General features: G+C 53.9%; 1 protein-coding gene across 1 annotated transcript in view; it reads right to left on the minus strand.

Moving 5' to 3' along the window:
- LOC119107477 (lysine-specific demethylase 5A-like) overlaps positions 1-19253 on the minus strand; it is a 31493-nt gene extending 12240 nt beyond the window's left edge. The window contains 21 exon segments of the mRNA XM_037230922.1: positions 80-214; positions 660-786; positions 4907-5057; positions 6495-6619; positions 6902-6921; positions 6923-7081; positions 7342-7536; positions 8048-8175; positions 8946-9100; positions 9328-9509; positions 9655-9810; positions 10206-10357; positions 10796-10922; positions 12486-12623; positions 13636-13758; positions 14371-14534; positions 15551-15689; positions 16289-16366; positions 17103-17256; positions 18904-18985; positions 19183-19253. Coding sequence (XP_037086817.1) covers positions 80-214; positions 660-786; positions 4907-5057; positions 6495-6619; positions 6902-6921; positions 6923-7081; positions 7342-7536; positions 8048-8175; positions 8946-9100; positions 9328-9509; positions 9655-9810; positions 10206-10357; positions 10796-10922; positions 12486-12623; positions 13636-13758; positions 14371-14534; positions 15551-15689; positions 16289-16366; positions 17103-17249 — 2601 coding nt within the window. The 5' untranslated portion in view covers positions 17250-17256; positions 18904-18985; positions 19183-19253.
- Positions 19254-20203: the final 950 nt, after the last annotated feature.

A 20203-nucleotide genomic window follows, 5' to 3' on the forward strand; every position in this document is an offset into this window, starting at 1 on the left:
TGACGGCGCAACGCCCGGGGCCCGTGACCCGCTGAGAGCGGCCCGGGACCGCGCCCGTTCGGTCCGGGGAGATCCTCACCTGGCGCAGCTCAATGATCTCGGGCAGCTCGATGTCCAGCTGGGAGCCGAGATCGACGCAGGCCTGAATGTCCGCGGCCGGCGGCGGCAGTTCCGGCTCCACCAGCTGCACGGCACGCCGCTGGAACTCCTGCACCTGGGGCACGGAGGTTAACAGCTCCAGCACAGCTCGACAGCGCGCTCCTGTACCAAAGTTGCATACATCAACAGCGCGCCAGACCGTAGCATTTAGTTGCTACACCTGCAGCGCTACGGTAAACAACACTCAACAAGCACACAGCCCAATGAGCGGCAGCCAACGCCAGCACCGCGGGCAATAGAAATGGTAACGCACGGGTTTGACGCAGCTGACAATAGTTAGATCACGCTCGGATTGAATGACTGCGACCACAGGGCACCAGGTGAACGAAATCGAACCAGTGCTGAGCTTGCATCATCAGTAACACGATTGCCAGATCACCAGCAACGACCCGCCTCATCTCCGCTATCTTCGAGTCACTGTGACCTCTGCCGGATCATCACCCATGTCCCCTTTGTGCCAGCTTGGCCGCGGCCTCCAGCGCGTCTCCTCGAACACTTACCTGGTCCAGCAGGCGCCGGATGTCGTCCTGCTCGCGGATCCGGCACGCCAGCTGCTCGATGTGCTCGTGAAACAGCTCCAGCTCGTCCACCGTCAGGCGGTATTTGGTCTCGCCCTGTGGCCGCGTCCTATCGACAACAACGCGCGTCACCAACGGCCGGGCGACGCCGAGGCACCCGACGGGCGACCGTCGGGCGACACTGAGGTGTCTTGTGAACTAAGGCGACCAACAGGCGGGGCACATACGTACAGACACTGGGAGCAGACGTACGCATAGTCACAGTCGACGGACATTGGTAAGGCGGAGCTTCGGCTGTCAGATCCAGGTTTTGCGAACAGGAATCCGACCGAGGGATAATGTCTCTGTTTACCAGTCATTCGCTCTCTATGCTGCGGCATTGCGTAAGGTTTAGCTTAGTAGAGGCGCTGTGCGAGACCGGTGCCCTACGGTGGCCACAGCATGGCGACGCAGTTTTTACCTTAGAATGCTACAGTGCAGCAACCGAAAATCATGACTGCTTAAGTGACAATTTTTTCGTTTTTCTGCAATGATTGGATTAACGTTGGGTATGTTAAGAGTTTTGGTCGGGTCAAAATCGCAATATCTTCCCCATTCAGGGGACCAGTGCCTTGGGAAAATGGATAGTGGGCCCCTTCTTGAGCTGAGACTTCGGACCCTGAATATCCGAATACTCAGCCAGAATTTTCACGTTCGAATGCCTACCGGAAAACACACCGATATCTTCCAAGAACACCAAACATACACCTTGGATCCAACCAACACCTGACTTTCGCATCTCTGTGGCCCACGGTTTAATCCTCAATACCCTCGATCCCCTTACATCACGTTTGCGTGAAAAGGGACTTCATCGCAATCCTGGGACACCACTGGTATGCCAAACATCTATAGTTTTACCTACACATGGTATGAAAAAATGAAGTATTTTTTGTGGCCTTTCCCATGGCAGTGATATTTTTCCTTGAAAAAAATCCTCCCAATCCGTGGGTAAGCTACAGTTTCTGCACGTCCGCCCGGTATGTCTATGGCTTCATATGTCTTTGAATCGATCTGCATGTGTACAAGCGGCGTCCATACAGCTATATGCACGTGTCCAAGAGGAGATTACGATCAGAGCAGCGGTAAGCCCTGTTTGTCGCAACAGTCAATTCAAACTGCAATTAAAATGTTGCACTCGGAAATCAATCAGGTCCAAAGGCACCAAGCTTATCAGCGAGCACTAAGTGAATACGGAAGTTTAACATAAGCTGCGCACATGATACGAAGCACACGACGCTGTGTGCTTTCGAGTTGTGGATCGGGAGCGTTTCATTGCTCAATAAAAATGATGCCTTTAAAAAATCGTACCTTTTGAAAACGACCTCATGGCATCACTTATGGACTGACCGTAGTTTTCGTTTCCCATTCATGGATATATGCGTAGATGAATGGGATCAGCCTATCCACCTGGACGTGTCTCCAATCCATTGAGTTTTCCGCTGACTTCGGTCTCCTTGAGGGCTTCGGCGCAGAGACTGGTCAGCATGGCACATTTTGGCCAGACAATTTTGCCATAACGCCCTCCAACAATAAGAAAAGCATTGGTTAATCACATCACCGGCTCCACCGGCACGTCAATGTACGCCGGAGCATGGCGCGCCACCATCTGGACGAATCGGTGGACGCCGCCGTACAGAAAATCCGGTAGCTTCACCAGCACGAGGGCGCACCACACAGAAAGCTCGCGCCATGCAGTCAAGCATGCTCGACCTCAACGGGACAGGGTTGCACTCGCATCGGACCAATCACACACGCACACACATGCGGTTACACGCACAGTAAACTGGGGCCTCTAGAGTACGACATGGTATCTACTCGGCAATGACTGACGTGCATAGCGGCAGTCCCGAACGGAGGGCCGTGGGAAATAGCTGTGCAGTCAGCCCAGTCCCGACAGTCATACAGAAGCGGATCGGAGATGGAGCACGATCCAGCCCACCAAACATGCACACAGCGGCTGGACAGCGGCGCGGGCCCGACATGGAGCAGGTCTGGGTCAACTACAGCTACCGTGTCTCAGCGAGTCGCCCGCCCTCTGGCACCGGCCGGCAGACGCGCAGATTTCAGTGTGGCGCGGCCCCAAACCGCCGCTTAACGCCGCCCGATCGGCGATACGGGAGCTCGGATGAACGACGCATCACCTTCCGTACAAGCTGTGGCAGCGGTTCTGGTGGACGCCGCGAGCCTCCGCTGCTCGTGCGCAGGCCCCGGGCGCAGGAAGTGGGTGACACTCCATGCTTTCATCCCCCCCCCCCCCCACGTCCAACAAATGGCAATGACCACGGCCCGCCGTCGATGGTCACTGCGCCCCCAACCCGACGAGAATCCCTCTGGAGCAACGGCAGCCGGCTACCGACGAAGCATACGGGCGAGCTCTGGGCCAACGCCAGTCAAACAGGACCAAGATCAGAACAAGAACAACACACCAGTCTATCATAAACCCACATATATTCATGCCAATAAAAACATCACGGCTATCCACAAGGACACTTCCTGCTGGCAGGAAGCTGCTATTTGGCTGAGTTATTGCAGCTACGACTGGAATATAAAGCATACTCACAAAAACGATTCGATTTGGCACGTAGCAGAGCCTGTGCCCCGTACTCGACCATTAAGACAAATCCGTAGCGGATTCGAGGCAAAGCTCGTTGGTCGAACCGTCTAACCAGCGGTTTTCAAACGGGCCCTTGCAATTTAAGGGCAAGAAGAAACACTAGACCAGAGACGTGCATAGCAGTGGGGATTTAAATAACGCCCTACAAGCATACAATCATTGGCATAAAGCGTCGCTTGAGTCGACGCAGCGAATCTGCATGCCACGTATGACGCGAGGATCGAAACAGGGCTGGGGAAGTGGCGTGAGTGCGTCACACGCACATCCAGTCACCCCGAACGCCAGCAGACTGCGCCACCAGCCTGCCGCACCGGCATCGACGGGTGACGACCGACGCACCACCAGCACGCCAACACCGATCATGGCGCCAGCCGGTGCAACCGCTTGGTTTTGCCCATCGATATTTCAAGGAATGCCAAAAGATGAGTTCCGATGGCCTTTGGTGCGCAGTGCGATAGAGCCTTGCACATGGGTTATAAAGGCACGTACATTCAGTGTTTGACAAACACGGAAACTAACAGGCTGTGCTGCTCCCTGAGATAGTGGCACAAACACATCAATTGCAAGTGAAACTAGAGAAACACAGAAGGTGACATCGAACAACATAACGCACTTTGCAGCGCAACAGCCCCGCTTAGTGAAGTAGTAATAAGACAGCCGCTGCAGCACCGTTCGGATCCTGATCCGCATACAACCGGGCGGGGTTCAACTCGTCAAAGCAGACCATGCAGCGGAACCATATGGCAACGGCTGTGCAACTGACTTAAATACACGGTTTGTTACGAATTACGAGCCCGTTTGCCACACGGGTTCATAATAAAACACGCTTCAAACACAGGAAACACTCCGAAGGCGCCGCCAAATATCCTGTTCGTAATATCTAGCGCGGTTACATCTGAGACATGCAGTACATCCTCCCATCGGAGCGCGCCAACAGAATCAAGAGTGCCCACTTCGCTGGCGGCTCTCGGGAAGCTCGTAGGTACATCGCGAAGCATACAATCGGCTAAGAAGTGCACACGGTGCCGCCCCGGACCGTGGGCGTTCCGCCACTCAGTGCACAGGACCGAGCCGGGCGAGTCCACTGCGGCCCGGCGCCCGCCGCGCAGCCTCATGAGATCAGCGCCATCTGCCGACCGGCCGGTCGCCGGCGGCGTCCGCGCAGACAGCGGCACCAGCGGCACCAGCGGCGGCGGAGGCGGCGGCGACGGCGGCGGCGGCGGCGGCCGGGACGCCGCGTCCGGCGGCCGCCTACGTGCCACTCCTGTAACACACGTGCGCGGTGCGAAAACAAGGAGGCAGCGCCGGGTGCGCTGCGGCGCGCCAGCGACAGAGGCGCGTGCGCCTGAGCGGCGGGCCGCCGGCGCCAGGGGGCCAGGTGGCGGGCGGGGAGCCGACCGCGCGCACACACACACGACGACCGCCTCTGATCAGCGCCGACACATGACCGCGCGGAGGGACGGCAACAGAGCGTGCGGACGCGCGGCGGGGCGCGGCGCGGCGCCGCCTGCAGCAGCCACCTGACCCCTCTGGCCCGGGCGGCCGCCCCGACCCCGGCCACCGCTGAGACACTCACCTGGTGCGGACTTTCTTCGTGGCCAGCTGCTGCGCCACCATCGAGCACTTGGTGGCTTCCTCGATCACCATGGCCAGTGAGCTGATGAGGTCTGACTCGGGGAACCGCTTGGCCTCGGCCTCCTGCAGCAGCCCCTTCAGCTCGTCCAGGCCTGAGCGACAGCGTGGGCGTCACAGGTCAAGCCGCTGACATCAGTGCTGGTACACGGGTCAACTCCCAAAACTCTATCCGATTGTACGATGTTGGAATATTAATTTAAAGATTCTGGCGCAGAAAACAAACCGGATCTCGGACTGCTGTCGGTAAGCACAATTAAGATGATCAGGATAATGCTTTGCTGCCTGAAACACGGTATGCCATCCGCCGTTTTGCAATATCTGCGAAACTTTTTCAAAGATTTCTAATCCGAGACTGTTAAATGGATGAATTTCTGGGATCACAGTTATCGCTAAGGAGTACTTGTTATGTGAGCGCCAACCCCTACCATCCAATCGAGAATTCCAGGGCAACGGCAAAATTTAGCGGCGAAAGTTTAACGTTGCTCGGAACGGTCTGACCAGCCCTCTGACGTCACTTGACCTTCAGCGCGGCCGCTGCCACCGGCCGCTGGCCACACCAGTCCAGGTCAAATAGCGGGCGCCTAAAGCGAGTCGAGCCCAGCCCGCCACTGGTGGGTGGACCGGAAGGTAGGCACTCTAACCAACTGAGTCGTCGGGACGGACAAATTACTTAGTGTGTAAGTGATCTTCCAATGGAGATACTTTTGCGAAGCATCCTCAGTGCCGCCACCAAGTTTCCAGGTGGCGTGGTTGTGACATACGAGGTGAACAATCGGATTCAGAACAACCAAATTTGCGAATTTAGCGGTTACTGAATTCATAAATAGCTGTAACATTCGGAAGCATTCCAATAACTGGTGAAATTTGAAGACATCTACGAACGCTTTTCACGCTTCTTGGGCATAATCAGTGGCAAAGCTGTTCGCGGCAGTCGGCTTTCAGATCAGTGGCTACTGGCTACCAAAACCGGCAACGGCGACTCGCCGGCTATCCGACTAGCTGATAACTAACAATCAGTGCGAGTCCAGCAGTCAGTTTCACTAGTAGATGCAGAGTGGGAAATTAACCCTATCGTTTTAAAGCTAATTGGATCGCTTAAATTTTCTCCTGAGATGCCAATAAAAATGACTTTCCCCGAGATATTGGCAAATCTCACATTGCCTGCCAGGCCTTTGGAAACTTTCAGCGATCTTAACAGTGTAGTTATGGCTAGAGGCTTGCATGGCTAACATCACGCTACTGTACACCATAAGTAAATATTACAAAAATGCCACAGGCGATCTAGAAAATCGAGATTTATTCCTTGGGCAACAGCTAATCACCTTGTTCTCAATTTTTAACGGATTTCCACAAATCTAAAAAAATCCTGCATATCTAGTAATCTTGTTAAACATTCAGGCTGGTGCGTAGTGGTCCAATAACATGAAATACTTTGTGTGTGCTTACAAGTTAAACATACGACTCATCGAGTAAATTGAATGTCTGTAAATTCCTGTAGCCGTGGCTGTATGTTTGCCGCGCGCCCTCACCAAGTCGAGCGTCGCCGGTGGCCTCGAGTCCGTCCTTAACGCGCAGGATCCACTGGTCGAAGCTCTCGACGCGCACCTTCAGGCCGTGCAGCATCTCCGGCAGCTCCTGCAGCGTGTACCGGTACCTGCCGACGGCCCACAGCGTACCGCTCAGCATGGCGCCCGACACCGCGTTCACCAGCTGGTTCATGGGCTGCTTGAGGGCAGTGTGGCATTGGCACATGACATTTTGAAATGCTGCAAGCAGGAGAGCAGGAACGACGTGAAGAAAGAGGGTCATGTTAATGGAAAGATGTGGACAGACAGCAAGAAGCGAAGGGGAGCGACGGGAAAGAGGAGAGCAAAGGAGAGCGAGACAGAGAGCGAGAGAGGGGATGGGGCACTCAGAAGGGTGTCTGACGACCCACCTCAGTACGTGATTTCGCGGCCGGGCACTGGCAGAGCTTGTCGTAATGGCGCAGGCACACGAGCCGCTTGCCGCACGGACAGGTGATGGCCGAGAGAAAGCAGGTGGTCTTGCAGTAGTCGCACTGGCGCTCGTCGTCCTGCAGCAGCTCGAACGCCTCCCGCTCTGCCTTCCGCACGCCCTGGCGCAGGCGGCGGCCACGTCAACCCTACGCCCACACTGGTATGAAGGTGATAAACGCACCATGACGGCTATGATAAACGCACCATAAACGCATATGAGGCTACACGCACCAGACGTCGGCTTCAGGCACCACTGTATGGCGGAAACAACGCACGAGCGAAGCATCAGTACTAGTGCTCAGTAGACTCGGCTAGTCCCGACGACCTCTCCGCCGCGACCGTCGCCTGGCGCGACGCCCCTCCCCCCGTGCACACACACCTTCTCGAGCATCTCGGTGCGTCCCTGCCGCTCCGATTCGATCATCTTGAGCATGTTCTGGTAGGTGGCGCTGGCCACCAGCAGGCTGAGCTTCTGCGGCTCCAGCGCCATACTGCACACCAGCTCGTCGTGCGAGAAGACGCAGAAGCGGCGCAGCTGCGAGTAGTGCGCCACGCACTCCCGCCCGATCGCCAGCTGGCGGCAGGAGCGAGCGGCGTCACCACGGGCGCGGAACGGTCCGCGCCACGTCACCACAGGCACGACACGGTCCGAACCGCAGGCACAGCACGGTCCGAGCCGCGTCACCACAGGTACGGCACGGTCCGCGCCGCGTCACCACAGGCACGACACGGTCCGAACCGCAGGCACAGCACGGTCCGAGCCGCGTCACCACAGGTACGGAACGTCGCGCGCGTCACCCGGACGCGTCGAACCGCAGGCAGCCGCGTCAGCCGCGACCACAAGCCAGCGTCCGGCTGCTCACACGAGCACCCGGTCACACGTCACCAAGGGCACAGCACGGTCCGCGCCCAGTCAACCAACGGCGACAGCGCCTAGACTACTCAGTCAACATCCTCATCTTGTGTTCCATACCGCCAGCACGCTAGATGTGGCAAAGCACACTACAAGGTCTCGTACCGACCCTTCTCAGCATTCGTGGGCACACATGCAGGAGAGAGAGAGGGAGACGGCGGGCGGAGCATACCCAGTCGGGCGGGGCGAAGTTGACGGCCTCGGCGAAGTTGAAGCCTTGGTTGAAGCCGGTGTGGTAAGCGCGAGGAAGAGTGATCACAAACTCGCCGGCGTGCTGGTCCGTTCGAAAGATTGGAACGCCTGCAACCGCAGTCATCTCAATCACGGACCGTCAAGGACACCAATGCCTTCCAAAACGCGTCGATGACGGAACTTCTCTGCAAGTCCCATGCAGGTCTGTCCTGCAGTAATACATTTGTCAGTCATCTTGCTTACTGTCACTTTTGTCAGTCATTTTCGCCCGAAAGTGTTTGGTGCGCGTGCCAGGAACCGGATCGGCTTGAGATAAGTACATTTGTAGGTAAACGCAGTACATTCTGAGAAAGTCATGGATTAGATGTATACTTACCATCATGCCAAGTGATGCACATGTTGCCTAACAATCCGTACCAGCACAACTTCACGGGGTTGACCCAGTGGAGAGCACTTTCATTAAAAGTAAAAAATGATGTCAAGTCCTCATGGTAAGTCACTTTTGCCACACACCACGTAATGTAATGTCTGTAATGATGCCGCGGATTTGCGGCTTTCGCAAGAACGATATGGAAGAACAGCATTCCAAATACGACAGTAATGAAGCGTTACTGTTGAATGTGTCAGTTTTCTCTGGCAATAACATCACGGCGAGGTCAGCTGAACCAAACATCACAAACGGCCAAAATCTCCGTCTCGTTCTACTTGCTGGGTCTGAAAATATCATTCTACAAACAATACATTTCACTACATTGAAGAAACATGACTCGGAAAACGTTACTGGTGGGTCCAATCCCTTTAGCGACACACCCGATTATGACCCGTCGCATGCGCCGTGCCCCGGCTGCCCGTTACGAGCCGGGTTAGTGGCCGCTCACCTGCCGCCATCAGCACGTTGGGGTTCATGGTGGTGACCAGCTGGTGCAGCAAGTCCGGCTGAGCCTTGAACAGCTCAGGCGCGGCTGCCCTCATCGCATCCTCGAACTGCTGCGCGCGCATGCCCGAACAGCCGTACCACGTCTTGGGCTCGCCCCTGGCCATGACAGGCGGCCGTGAGCGGGCGGCGGAACGGACGGGCCTCACGCAGCCGGCACGGCCGGCGTGCTGGGGCACGGTGTCAGGTGCAAACACTGACAAAACCCGCGGATGACAAGGCATTGGCAATTGGCGCTCTCCGCTGGTAGGTGTGACGGTGGATAAGCGACGTGGTGAAGTGAAGTCATGACGGCGAAAGATCATAGTGAACTTCGGGACACTTACCAGTGCAAATAGTTGATCGAATAGCTCCAGTGGTCCTCGTTGTGCCAGCAAAACGTGGAGAAGCACATGCCGACGTACATCCAGGGCACCTTCATGCCGGAGATGTTGGCCTTGATGTGCGCCAGGATCGAGTCGTCCAGCACGGCGATATTGTTGAGATTCCAGCCGGATGTGACGTACTTCTGCAGTGGATACAACGGTCATCAGCATTTCTCCGACCGGGATCTCAAACCCTCCCGCATATTCCTCACACAGCGACAGCTGTCGGGTCGATGTCGACCGCTCCGCCCTGTGCCGTGCTGCCCCGGGCCGCCCCGGCCGGCTCACCTGGTCATCGGCGCTCAGGTTGTTGGACTGGCTGGTGGGGAAGCCGGAGCCGTGGTCCATGGTGTGCAGGTCGGCACCGTACTCGACGCACACGTCCTCGTCGATCGACGACACGATCCGCCAGAACTCGCGCTCCACCGTCTGCGTGGGGATCATCTGCCGAGAGCGCCAGACCAGCTGTAGGGGCGGCGCCGACAGCGGCCGCCCGGCCGCAGCCCGCCGAACACGGGGGGACTCAGACCAGACCAGCTGTGGAGGCGGCGCCGACAGCGGCCGCCCGGCCGCAGCCCGCCGAACACGGGAGGACTCAGATGGCAAAACAGAGGACACATTGATCACCATGTGCTCACCAGGAACGGACAGGGTTACCATGCAGCTCTGTGGTCTGTCATAGGCGGTTTCCGAAGTACCCAATATCCACAACAGCAACAGAGCACGCCAGTAATCATCAGACGTCCGCCACCGTCGAGACCAGAGCACCGCCCGCCAGCGCCCAGCGCGCACGGCCGTGCCAGCGGCCGGCCTGTCCCAGCAGCGGCCGCGGCTCTTACGTGGACGGGCATGTTGAAGTAGTCCGACTTGAACTGGTCGGCCATCTCCCCGAACGTCTGTAGCGTGTACTCCTTCTGCGCCTGCTCGAAGCCGAACGCCTCCTGCGGCTTCTCCACCTCAGCGGCCACACACTGGGGACAGCGCCAGTCGCCTGCCGGCCGAGGCGCGCGCCGCTCAGCAGGGCACGCGGCCGACACACCACTCGAAGCGCCCGTCATCAGTCATCCCCAACACACACACACCGAAAATGGTACGTTTAAAGCGTGTAACGCATGCTGTCAGAAACAGCACAGCCAAGGTCAAAATTTCCCTTCACTTACGCTTACAACTTCCCGGCAATCTCGGATTCGACTTCCGTCATCTAAACAGACGGCGCCGAGCTGAGAGTGCGCTCGGCTCGCTGTGCGTTAGTGCTGTGAACGTTGGCTGCCGACACCTGTGTGCCGCACGAGCCGGGCGCCTGGCTGTGCGCCAGTGCTGTGAGCGCTAGCCGCCGACGCTCGTGTGCCGTGCGAACTGGGCGCCTGGCTGTGCTGTGAACGCTAACAGCCGACACCGGTGTGACGCACGAGCTGGGCGCGTCGCTCACCTTTGGGGATCTCCACCAGCGGCGGGTTGAGACAGAACGTGTGGTAGCTGTCGTCGCAGCCGTCGCAGAGCAGCATCGACTCCTCTGCGTCGCCCTTGGTGCAGATGTGGCAGACGTAGCGGGCCAGCTGGCGGGACACCGGTCAGTCAGAATACCAGCCGCAGATAACGCGGCCAGCGCACCACCCAAACACACCAACACAGCAGGCTGACTGGAGACCTGGGCTGGCAGCCTGGCCAGCCGCAGATAACGCGGCCAGCGCACCACCTAGACACACCAACACAGCAGGCTGACTGGAGACCGGGGCTGGCAGCCTGGCCAGCCGCGGGTAACGCGGCCAGCGCACCATATACAGACACACCAACACAGCGGGCTGACTGGAGACTGGGGCTGGCAGCCTGGCCAGCCGCGGGTAACGCGGTCAGCGCACCACCCACAGACACACCAACACAGCGGGCTGACTGGAGACCGGGGCTGGCAGCCTGGCCAGTCGCAGGTGACGCGGCCAGTTGTAAACTACTGGCGCCAATAATGTCTTTGTACTGATTTAAACCGGCTGACAGAAGCTCGCATAATCCGTGGAGCACTCAATTATATCAGCCCGTGTTACTGCCAGACAGTGGACAAAGTCGAACGGCAGAAAAAAAACATTACCTGATAAGAATGGTGTTGTGAGTATAGCATCCACATTTGGAGATTATACATAGCCCGAGTACTGCCCGACTGTCACAATTTCGTGTCGTCAGATATTGTTAAAACGACGCCTGGGATAAGGTGCTGTTACGTCAGCCTAGAGAAGCGCCAAAGCCCGAAGTTCAAGAGAGGAGATTTGGCCAGAAGCAGTGTCTTCAGTTTGCATTTGTACCTATCACCTTTGTAACTTGGGTAGTACACTATGAAACATTTGTTAAGAATAACATACGTGTGAGATGGCCATACAACTTTCTTCATTAAACCTGCATGCCCCTTTATCACCTACTTACATGCTCACCTACATCCTCTGAAATCGGTTCCGGCAATGTACAATAAGCGCTAGTTCCGCCCATGTACAATGAGCGCTAGTATAATTTTCACGAATGAATTGCATATTGCATGCTCTTTATGTACATGTTTTATCTTCGCGTACCTTGAAATGTTCCCTTTATGCCATTATTGCCTACTATGTTCGCAGACATAAATGTGTGCGTTGATTTAAGATCAGAGAAGTCACATTCGGACTCTTGCAGGTTGTATCAGTGCTTGGCTAAGGCGGAGCATGCAAAGGCTGGTTCCATTCAAACGCTTCGGCTCCAGTGCGGACCTGAGGCCACCGTCCCCCAAACTGGCCGCTCTGTGACAGCGCGCATCTGGCCGGTTCACTGCACACAGGCCTGGGCAGGCCAAACACGGCGTTAGGACACAGTTCGCGAGCAGCCTCGGCAGTCGAGGACACCCGTCCCCTCGTCGCCTTGGGCTTCACGACAAGCTCAGCTGCTGAGGCTATATGAGATCGCCTGCCTCTCACCCTGGCGGGAAGGGCAGGCGCCGCGGTAATCAAACCCCGTGCCTCTGGTTTCCCAGACGTGCAGCGGCTGAGCAGACGCGTTAACCACTCCACTATCGGCCCCCTAGACCCGTGCCCTCGATACTATCCCTACGGCCGCATGGCAGTTCCCAGTCGTCCACACGCGGACAGGCCGGGGCTACGTACTGGGTCCTGGTCGTACAGGATCTTCTTGGCGCGTGGCTTGTTCTTGGAGCTCTCCTGGTACCCGGACATTTTGGGGCCGGCTCCGTAAAACTGCAGCCGTTTCAGCTCCTTGTTGTTGGGCCCCTGGTCGGCCAGCTCCTGCCAAGAGATACATTTATGCATTCATCGCAAGGCGTGTGCTCTGATTAGGCGCAAGATCTGCCGCATCAAATACATGTGCTGAGAGCTTATGCGAAAAAGATGTGCCGGGAGGATGAGCAAGTGGCTAGTCACAGCAATGTCATGCAACTAGCACATGATCAGCACGATTGTAAACGGCAACCGGGTGATGGTACGTGGCGGAGTCCGTCCACATATCACCATTCGCTCCGATTTCTCAGGTTTTCAAGACAACCATTTTACAACCGTATCGGCTTCAAAACATGCTCTTACAAGATGAGTGCAGTTAGAGCAATGGTGCATCAGTCATACAGTCACTATTTTGGATAGGCTCCGAGGAGCGTAAGCCTTTGAACGCATAAAATACGTGAGAAAACATCTATTGAGAAAATCACACACTTTGATGTTTAAAAATCGCAAGGACTCTGTAGCTGACATTTTTAAGTCGTGACAATTGACATACAAGAGGTGACACTTGTATGTCACGTGTCAACCACACAAGAACAGCCGCCAAAACAAGCGGTGTTACATCTCGCAGGACTACACGACCAAAGGTGCTGCGTGAGGGGGATCAACAGATCGACGACAAGGGGCGACGCGCCAAGACCGACCGCTGTCCGACGACGCCGCGCATTCGATGCACGGAAAAAAACACCATGGAGTGCTACATTCAGGGCAGAGGTAAGATATTGCCCCACAGAAAATTGTCGCCATTCATCCCAAGCACGGATGAATAAGGCGTTCTTACCGCGCTGGACGCGGTGCTCGACTCAGACGGCTACGAAATGAACAAACCATGAAAACGCAGCCGACGATCAGCAAACCTCCTCCATCGCAACAGGCATTTCATGTGTCCAGAGGCAAACCAGCCACCACCCGCACAAGTGCACCGAACGCCCTCTCCCCCCCCCCCCCCCCCCCCTCCATGTGCGGTGTCTCAGCGCCAGGTGCTGAGCTCCTGTGGGGTCCGGGTGGCGCGCCCCGGCCGTACCTGGACGGCGTCATGGTCCAGCGTGGTCTCCTGAGGGCGCATGATGCGCCGAGACCCGCCCGCCATCTTCTTGCCCGTCTCCTCTGGCTTGGTTTCCGCCGGCTCCGGCTCCGGCTCCGGCTGCTGTGAGGCGGGTCAGGGTCAAACGGCTGTCCATGGAGCGCCAGATCTCCATTCTCTGCGGCGGGATCGGTCCGGCACAGTTCTCAGGATGGTCAGGGTCAGGGTCAGACAGCTGTCAATGGAGCGCCAGATCTCCATTCTCTGCGGCGGGACCGGTCCGGCACAGTTCTCAGGATGGTCAGGGTCAGGGTCAGACAGCTGTCCATGGAGCGCCATATCTCCATTCTCTGCGGCGGGATCGGTCCGGCACAGTTCTAAGGATAGTCAGGGTCAGGGTCAAACAGCTGTCCAGAGAGCGCCAGCTCCGGTCCACCGTCTCGGTCCACGTCCGTGTCAGTCACGGTTGGCGGCAGGGCCCGGGTCAGAGGGATGTCCAGAGAGCGCCTACTCCGGTCCACCGTCTCGGTCCAGGTCCATGCCAGCCACGGTTGGCGGCAGAGTCCGGGTCAGACGGATGCTGCGGCGGGACCACGCTCAGTCTGAGTGGTTGTCCTGCTCTCATCACGGCAGCGTTCTGGACCGCATGCAGGCGGGGCAGGTGAACACTCTCCACGCTCGCTGTCAACAGCACAAGACTGGCCAGCACACAGCGCAATAGCGAAATGAACTCACCTCCCCAGCCGCAGTCTGCGATGCCTTGAAGATATCATAAGGCAACAGGATCTTGTCGTAGTGGTGCTTAAGCGTGAAGCTGAGATGGTGTTTGGCGGTGGGGAAGCCCATGCGGTGGGCGATCTTGTTCCAGCGTCGGTTCTGGGAGACCACCTCAGGCCCACCTGCACGGAGAGATCGGATGTGGTTTGGCGGCTGGCGGTCCTGCAATTCTCACCCCACTTGCTGCCAATACGACACACGTTGCGGAAAACAAACTCGACGAATTTCACGTCCACATGCATTCATGATATAGCATTAACGTGAGAAACACGTGCATGTGAAAGGTATACCGCGGAAGAAAGCAACGCGCAACAGCCCAGCACAGCAGTCGAAAAGCCTATCGGACTATTGGACGAAGGAACGTCGCTGTCGCATACGCACGGCGCGTGTGTCAGTGTGGTGACTTAGTGTTATGAAATATGCATCGAGTTTGTCGTTTAACGTTTCATGTCATGTCAATCCTGCACGCACATTTTTCATGCTGCGTTCTCGCAAAACCACTTCACCTTGAATGAGATATGCAGCCTTGTAACACTGCAGCAGCTTTGTTTAATGCAAAAAGTCCATGTAACCAAAGAAAACATGCTCCGGATTCTGAAGAATTGGACCGATAATGTTAAAATGGTGCTGATGTGAGTGCGCTGTTGTCTATGTCACATATGAACGATCAGCACCACCCCTCCCAGAAATGTGTTCATTGTACCGAGAATGTTTGGGCTTGAATCAATGTAGCAAAATGGACTTTTTCGAACTTGGTACGTGACAACCATGGCAAAGTGGCGCCTGGAAAGCTTGCGAGAAAAAAACCGTGATGCCTCAGTAATACTGCAAGTATTTATCCAATGCTGATAACAGGTCCGTAGTCACATTCATAACTAACAAATCAGATGTCAGTGTCCCATACCGACTGACATCCTAATATCTCACCCTCAAAAACGGTCCGGCATCGGCAAACAAACCCCAGCAGACCGCCCCCATTGCACGACGAATGGCGCACACACCAGCATTGCGTCATCCGTAAAACACAAGTTGTGTTTATTCGAGTCACTTTTTCCGATCAAAGCAGCATCGCAGGCCTGACCTATCCACAGACGGGTGGCAGCCAGCGACCCAACACGACCGCTCACGAGTATCGTACCTTCCTTCTGTACTTCACAGTGCAGGGCATGGAGGTCGAGTGCTTTGCTTTCCACCAGAGGTATCCGCAGTGAAGATCCCTGTAGCTCCCAGAACTTTGCAATTTGATCCAGGAAGTTCAACTTCACTCTAGTATGAGCCTGCAAGTGAGCGATAAAACATTATGTAACATAATATTCTCAGCAAAAGTCATATGGTTCGGTTCCCATTCCACGCAACAGTATAGGGAGCAAAAACCGGGAACAAGGTGAAGGGTGGCGTACCCCCCCCCCCCCCCCCCACAGAACCAACATGATAACTCAAGCTTCTGCACAGTTTTGCAGGAATTCAGTCCAAGATCACCTGAAATTCGACAAGTCTAACTTCTTTCATGCCAACTGAAACCAATTTGCGCCATGCGCCTGGCAAAAACACCACCCAGCCTGAGGGTGAAACAGGAAAACCATCACGCCAAGCCCGAGGGTGAAACAGGAAAACCATCACGCCAAGCCCGAGGGTGAAACAGGAAAACTATCACGCCAAGCCCGAGGGTGAAACAGGAAAACTATCACGCCAAGCCCGAGGGTGAAACAGGAAAACTATCACGCCAAGCCCGAGGGTGAAACAGGAAAACTATCACGCCAAGCCCCAGGGTGAAACAGGAAAACTATCACGCATAAGAAACATACTGGTGCACTCTCCCAAAATACACGACACCCTCTGACTTCCAACAGGTGAAACATTCTCATATCAAACGTACCTCAAGCTCATTCAACCGCTGTATTCGCGGCGTGAACTTCAGATTGTCGACATCCACAGCGAATGGGGGTTGCCAATCCTGTGAATATAACAAGCATATGCATGTACCTCTTCAGCCCTCATGAATGCAATGTTTTAATATTTTTCCTGGGATAAGTATGCTTTAATCACTACAGTGCCCTCACATCTTAAAGGGAGTGTTCCATGTTTGCATGGTGCTTTGAACTGAAAAAGCCCTCTTGTTGAAGATCATTCTAAGCAGTTCACAGCCCTGCCCATCTCAACACCTAAACTATTGTAGTTTCTCATGAAGAGATACAGGCTGTTTTGGGGAGGCTACCTGAGGGTCACACAGGCATCCATGAAGCCATGGCATCATTCTAATCCTACCATTCCACCAATGCAGTGATCAAGGCCAAGAAAAACATAACTGTGAAGGTGTCCACATTTGGCATTTGAGCATGATTTTCAGCTGCAATGGCCATAAATTGCCCCTCAATCAATAACATGTAAGGTATGATGACCAAATCAAACAATGACATATTGTGGAGCACTCGTACTAAACAGAGAAATTGTGTTGCATAGTTGGTCTTTTTCACTTAAAAGTATACCAATAGATATAAGTGAACTTATTCCATTATTTCTGATGCTTGCTTCAATATCTCCAAATGTAAACACTCCCTTGAACACAAACACACATAGAAGCCTAGTTATGTTCAGTCGTAGGGCCGACGGCCGGAGGGTGACGGTGGTGGCCGTGACGTCGGCGTCCAGTCCGGTGGCTCGTGACATTGGACGGGGGCCGCGCCTCTCACCGGTGGAGGGATGATGCGAGCGATCCCTGTCTGCTCAGCTATCGGCCGGATCTTGTTGATGTAGGCCAGGGGGTCAGCGAACTCCTCCTCAGTGGGCCGGAACACCGGGGCCTCCGGTGGCGGCACAAACTCAAACTCTGCCGCCATCACCTGCCTGGAGCACAAACACACTTAGGCATGCTGACACTGCTGATATCAGGCTGGGACACAAAAGCAAATTCTGACATTGCTGCCATCCCCCCAACAAGTGTGCCCAGTTGAAGGAGGCAAACACATCAACAGGAACACCTTTAATAACTGAGTAAGGTCAAAGACAAGTGAATGACATATCTGCTCTTGGATGACCCAGCCCATCTAGCAATGCAGGGCAGATACTGAACTGAAGCTTGAACACCCTGGGCAGTGAGCCTCCTGAGCTATAAAACCAACATGTGAGTGCCTGCAGGATGTGGAGTAAACTGACATGGAGGATAGATAGAATGATAAAACAGACAACAAATGATAAAACCATGAAATCACGCATTACTTATCTTTCTCTCACACACATGTGGATATATATATATATATATATATATATATATATATATATATATAGCATAACACACATACATGTATACATTACATGAACCCCAATGTCTTTATAAGAATTGTACAGAAAATGATCTCTTGCAAGGGCCAGTGCAACCAACTTTTCCAAGGAAACATTTAAGGGCTTCCCAAGCAGATCAGGGGCTTCTTATACCAAGCCTCACCTAAAATTTTCCTACTGAATTGCATTCCCTTCTTAAGCCTTTAGCCTTTAACTTATGTCAGACAGACAGTATCCTGAAATTAGATGTGAAAGGTGGATAGCCAATAGGTGAACAAGTTAGCTTTACAGATGGATTGAGATAAGATAGTCTAAACTGTTTTACCCATGACAGCTATGTTTGCAATACCCTTGCCTCCAGCACCTAAAAGCATATTTGGCTGGATGTGAGGTAAATGTAACCATGACCAGTGACATATAGGTAGCTGAAACTTCACAGACTTCAGTCATTATTACAACATACACTTCAAACTATGTGAGGCTGTGACCCATTGGTGAGGCATATACCAAAGGTAAAGAAAACCCACTGATGTTGCCTTGATTCTCCTTTTGTGATTACCTATTCAGTGCCATGAATAGGTAGAATACAACTTAAAAGACTGTACCTTGGCTAAAATGTAGCTGCACCAACTACCATGCCCCTGATGCTTTCACTTATATTGTGGCTTGCATGACATTGCAAACATTATGTGCTCAGTGGAATGATGCAACAGGTGCACAGCATTTTAAGCACCTGCTTCTATCAGCCTGTATTGGGACAGACACCTTTACAATATAATTATTGATATCAACAACTTTCTATCAGACCTACTTAGGGAGCCAGAAAATTTAAGAATTGCAAGCAGCCAATTCCTAATGGTCTTTGGCAATCAATGAGACCAACTAGGGCATGGTGTTCACTATCATCTGCTGCCAAAGAATGTCCTTTAGTACCAGCTGTGAATGCAGCGCAGATTCACTTGGGTTAATTTGTTCTCGCTACTAGCTGTGATTCTAATATTTTTGTTCTCTCCATGAGCCAAAACCAGATTTCTGATAATGCATGACATGCATGTCAATGCCTTATAATCAGATTGCTGCATGACATTTATTTTGATTCAGTATCAGAGGCATGTGAGATCCTGGGAGGCCAGTGGAGAAAACATTCTATCAATCATTACCCAAATTAGAGTGATGTGATTCATGTCATACATACCTACATACCACACATACCTGTTTCATTTGGTGTTGGATGACAAATATCCCAACACAAATTCTTAAAACCCTGCACACCAAGTGACTTGCCGAAATGCGCCTGAAAAGAGCATTGCATCAGCCGCTTTGGATGACGAACACTGCTGGCGTTGAACAGAATTTGGCTATTGGCTAAATGACTGACATGCCCTCCTTCCTTTCACTATCGAACCTATGCATGACCCGCTCAGGCAAACACCCATACAAATTGGAAACACATCACACGAGGCTTCCAAGCACGTTGTTTCCTCCACACACCTAACATCGCGCACACTTCGCCAGTCCAACAAATCAATACGATCGAGTTAGGGCCAGATGCTCCACAAAGGCATCCAAAATGGCGCTCCGTATTTGCCGGTGGTCCCCAAAGAGCAAGGATACCACAAACACAACCTGCCATTCGACAATTTCTTTGTGTTGCTTATACGTCATTGTATTCACCGGCCGGTGTGCTCAAGATTTTCAAAAAGTGAAGTCGAAACGTAATAAGTGGAAGGGGCGAAGGGAGAGAGGGTAAGGTTAGGGTAAAGTCTGGATGAAAATAATCCGTTTTCTAAGTTGAATTATAGCAAGAACTTAAAGGAAATGTTGCATCATGAATGACTAAGGATGACTCTTAGTCTTCCATGGTTACACATTTGAAGATGTCGACGCAAGCACCAGATATCATGAAATGAGCTTACCGTAACCATTGGCGCGCTTTTATCCGAATATGACTTCCCTAGACAGCGAGCTTTAACTATTTAGCGATTATGTCACTCAATACGTCATCGTTTAACCGTGTTATGAAGAATGTTTATGACGTTGGGTCACTGCGAGATTGACCGTGACAGAATTTTCACGGCCAATTATTACGGACGGGCTGACTCAATAGAAGTGCTTCAATCTCCGGAAAGGAGGTCGAGGTGACTTTGGTGGTGTTGACTGAACGGAACGTCGTTACCCACTCAGCATGTCCAACTGCGACCCATGTGGATCCGAGATGGACAGCCGCATAGGGCCAATCTGGGCTACCCACTTCGATCCCATGTGGGCATGCCATGGGCAACCGCTTGGGTCCCCCATGGGAATCCCTCCTTGGGCCCATATGGAGCCAAGCTGGAATTCACATGGTGCCCACCTGGGTGCCCAGTTGGGACCCACGTGGGCATCTCCAACTGCGCCCCACATGGGCAGGCCACCTGAGCCCATAGGGGACCAAACTGGAACCCACACGGCGCCCACCTAGACTGCCCAGTTGGTACTCAAGCGGGCATGTTCAGCTGGGGTCTACATGGTT

Source organism: Pollicipes pollicipes, unplaced genomic scaffold (genome assembly GCF_011947565.3).
Source record: "Pollicipes pollicipes isolate AB1234 unplaced genomic scaffold, Ppol_2.1 Scaffold_6686;HRSCAF=7923_pilon_pilon_pilon, whole genome shotgun sequence".
Taxonomy (NCBI): domain Eukaryota; kingdom Metazoa; phylum Arthropoda; class Thecostraca; order Pollicipedomorpha; family Pollicipedidae; genus Pollicipes; species Pollicipes pollicipes.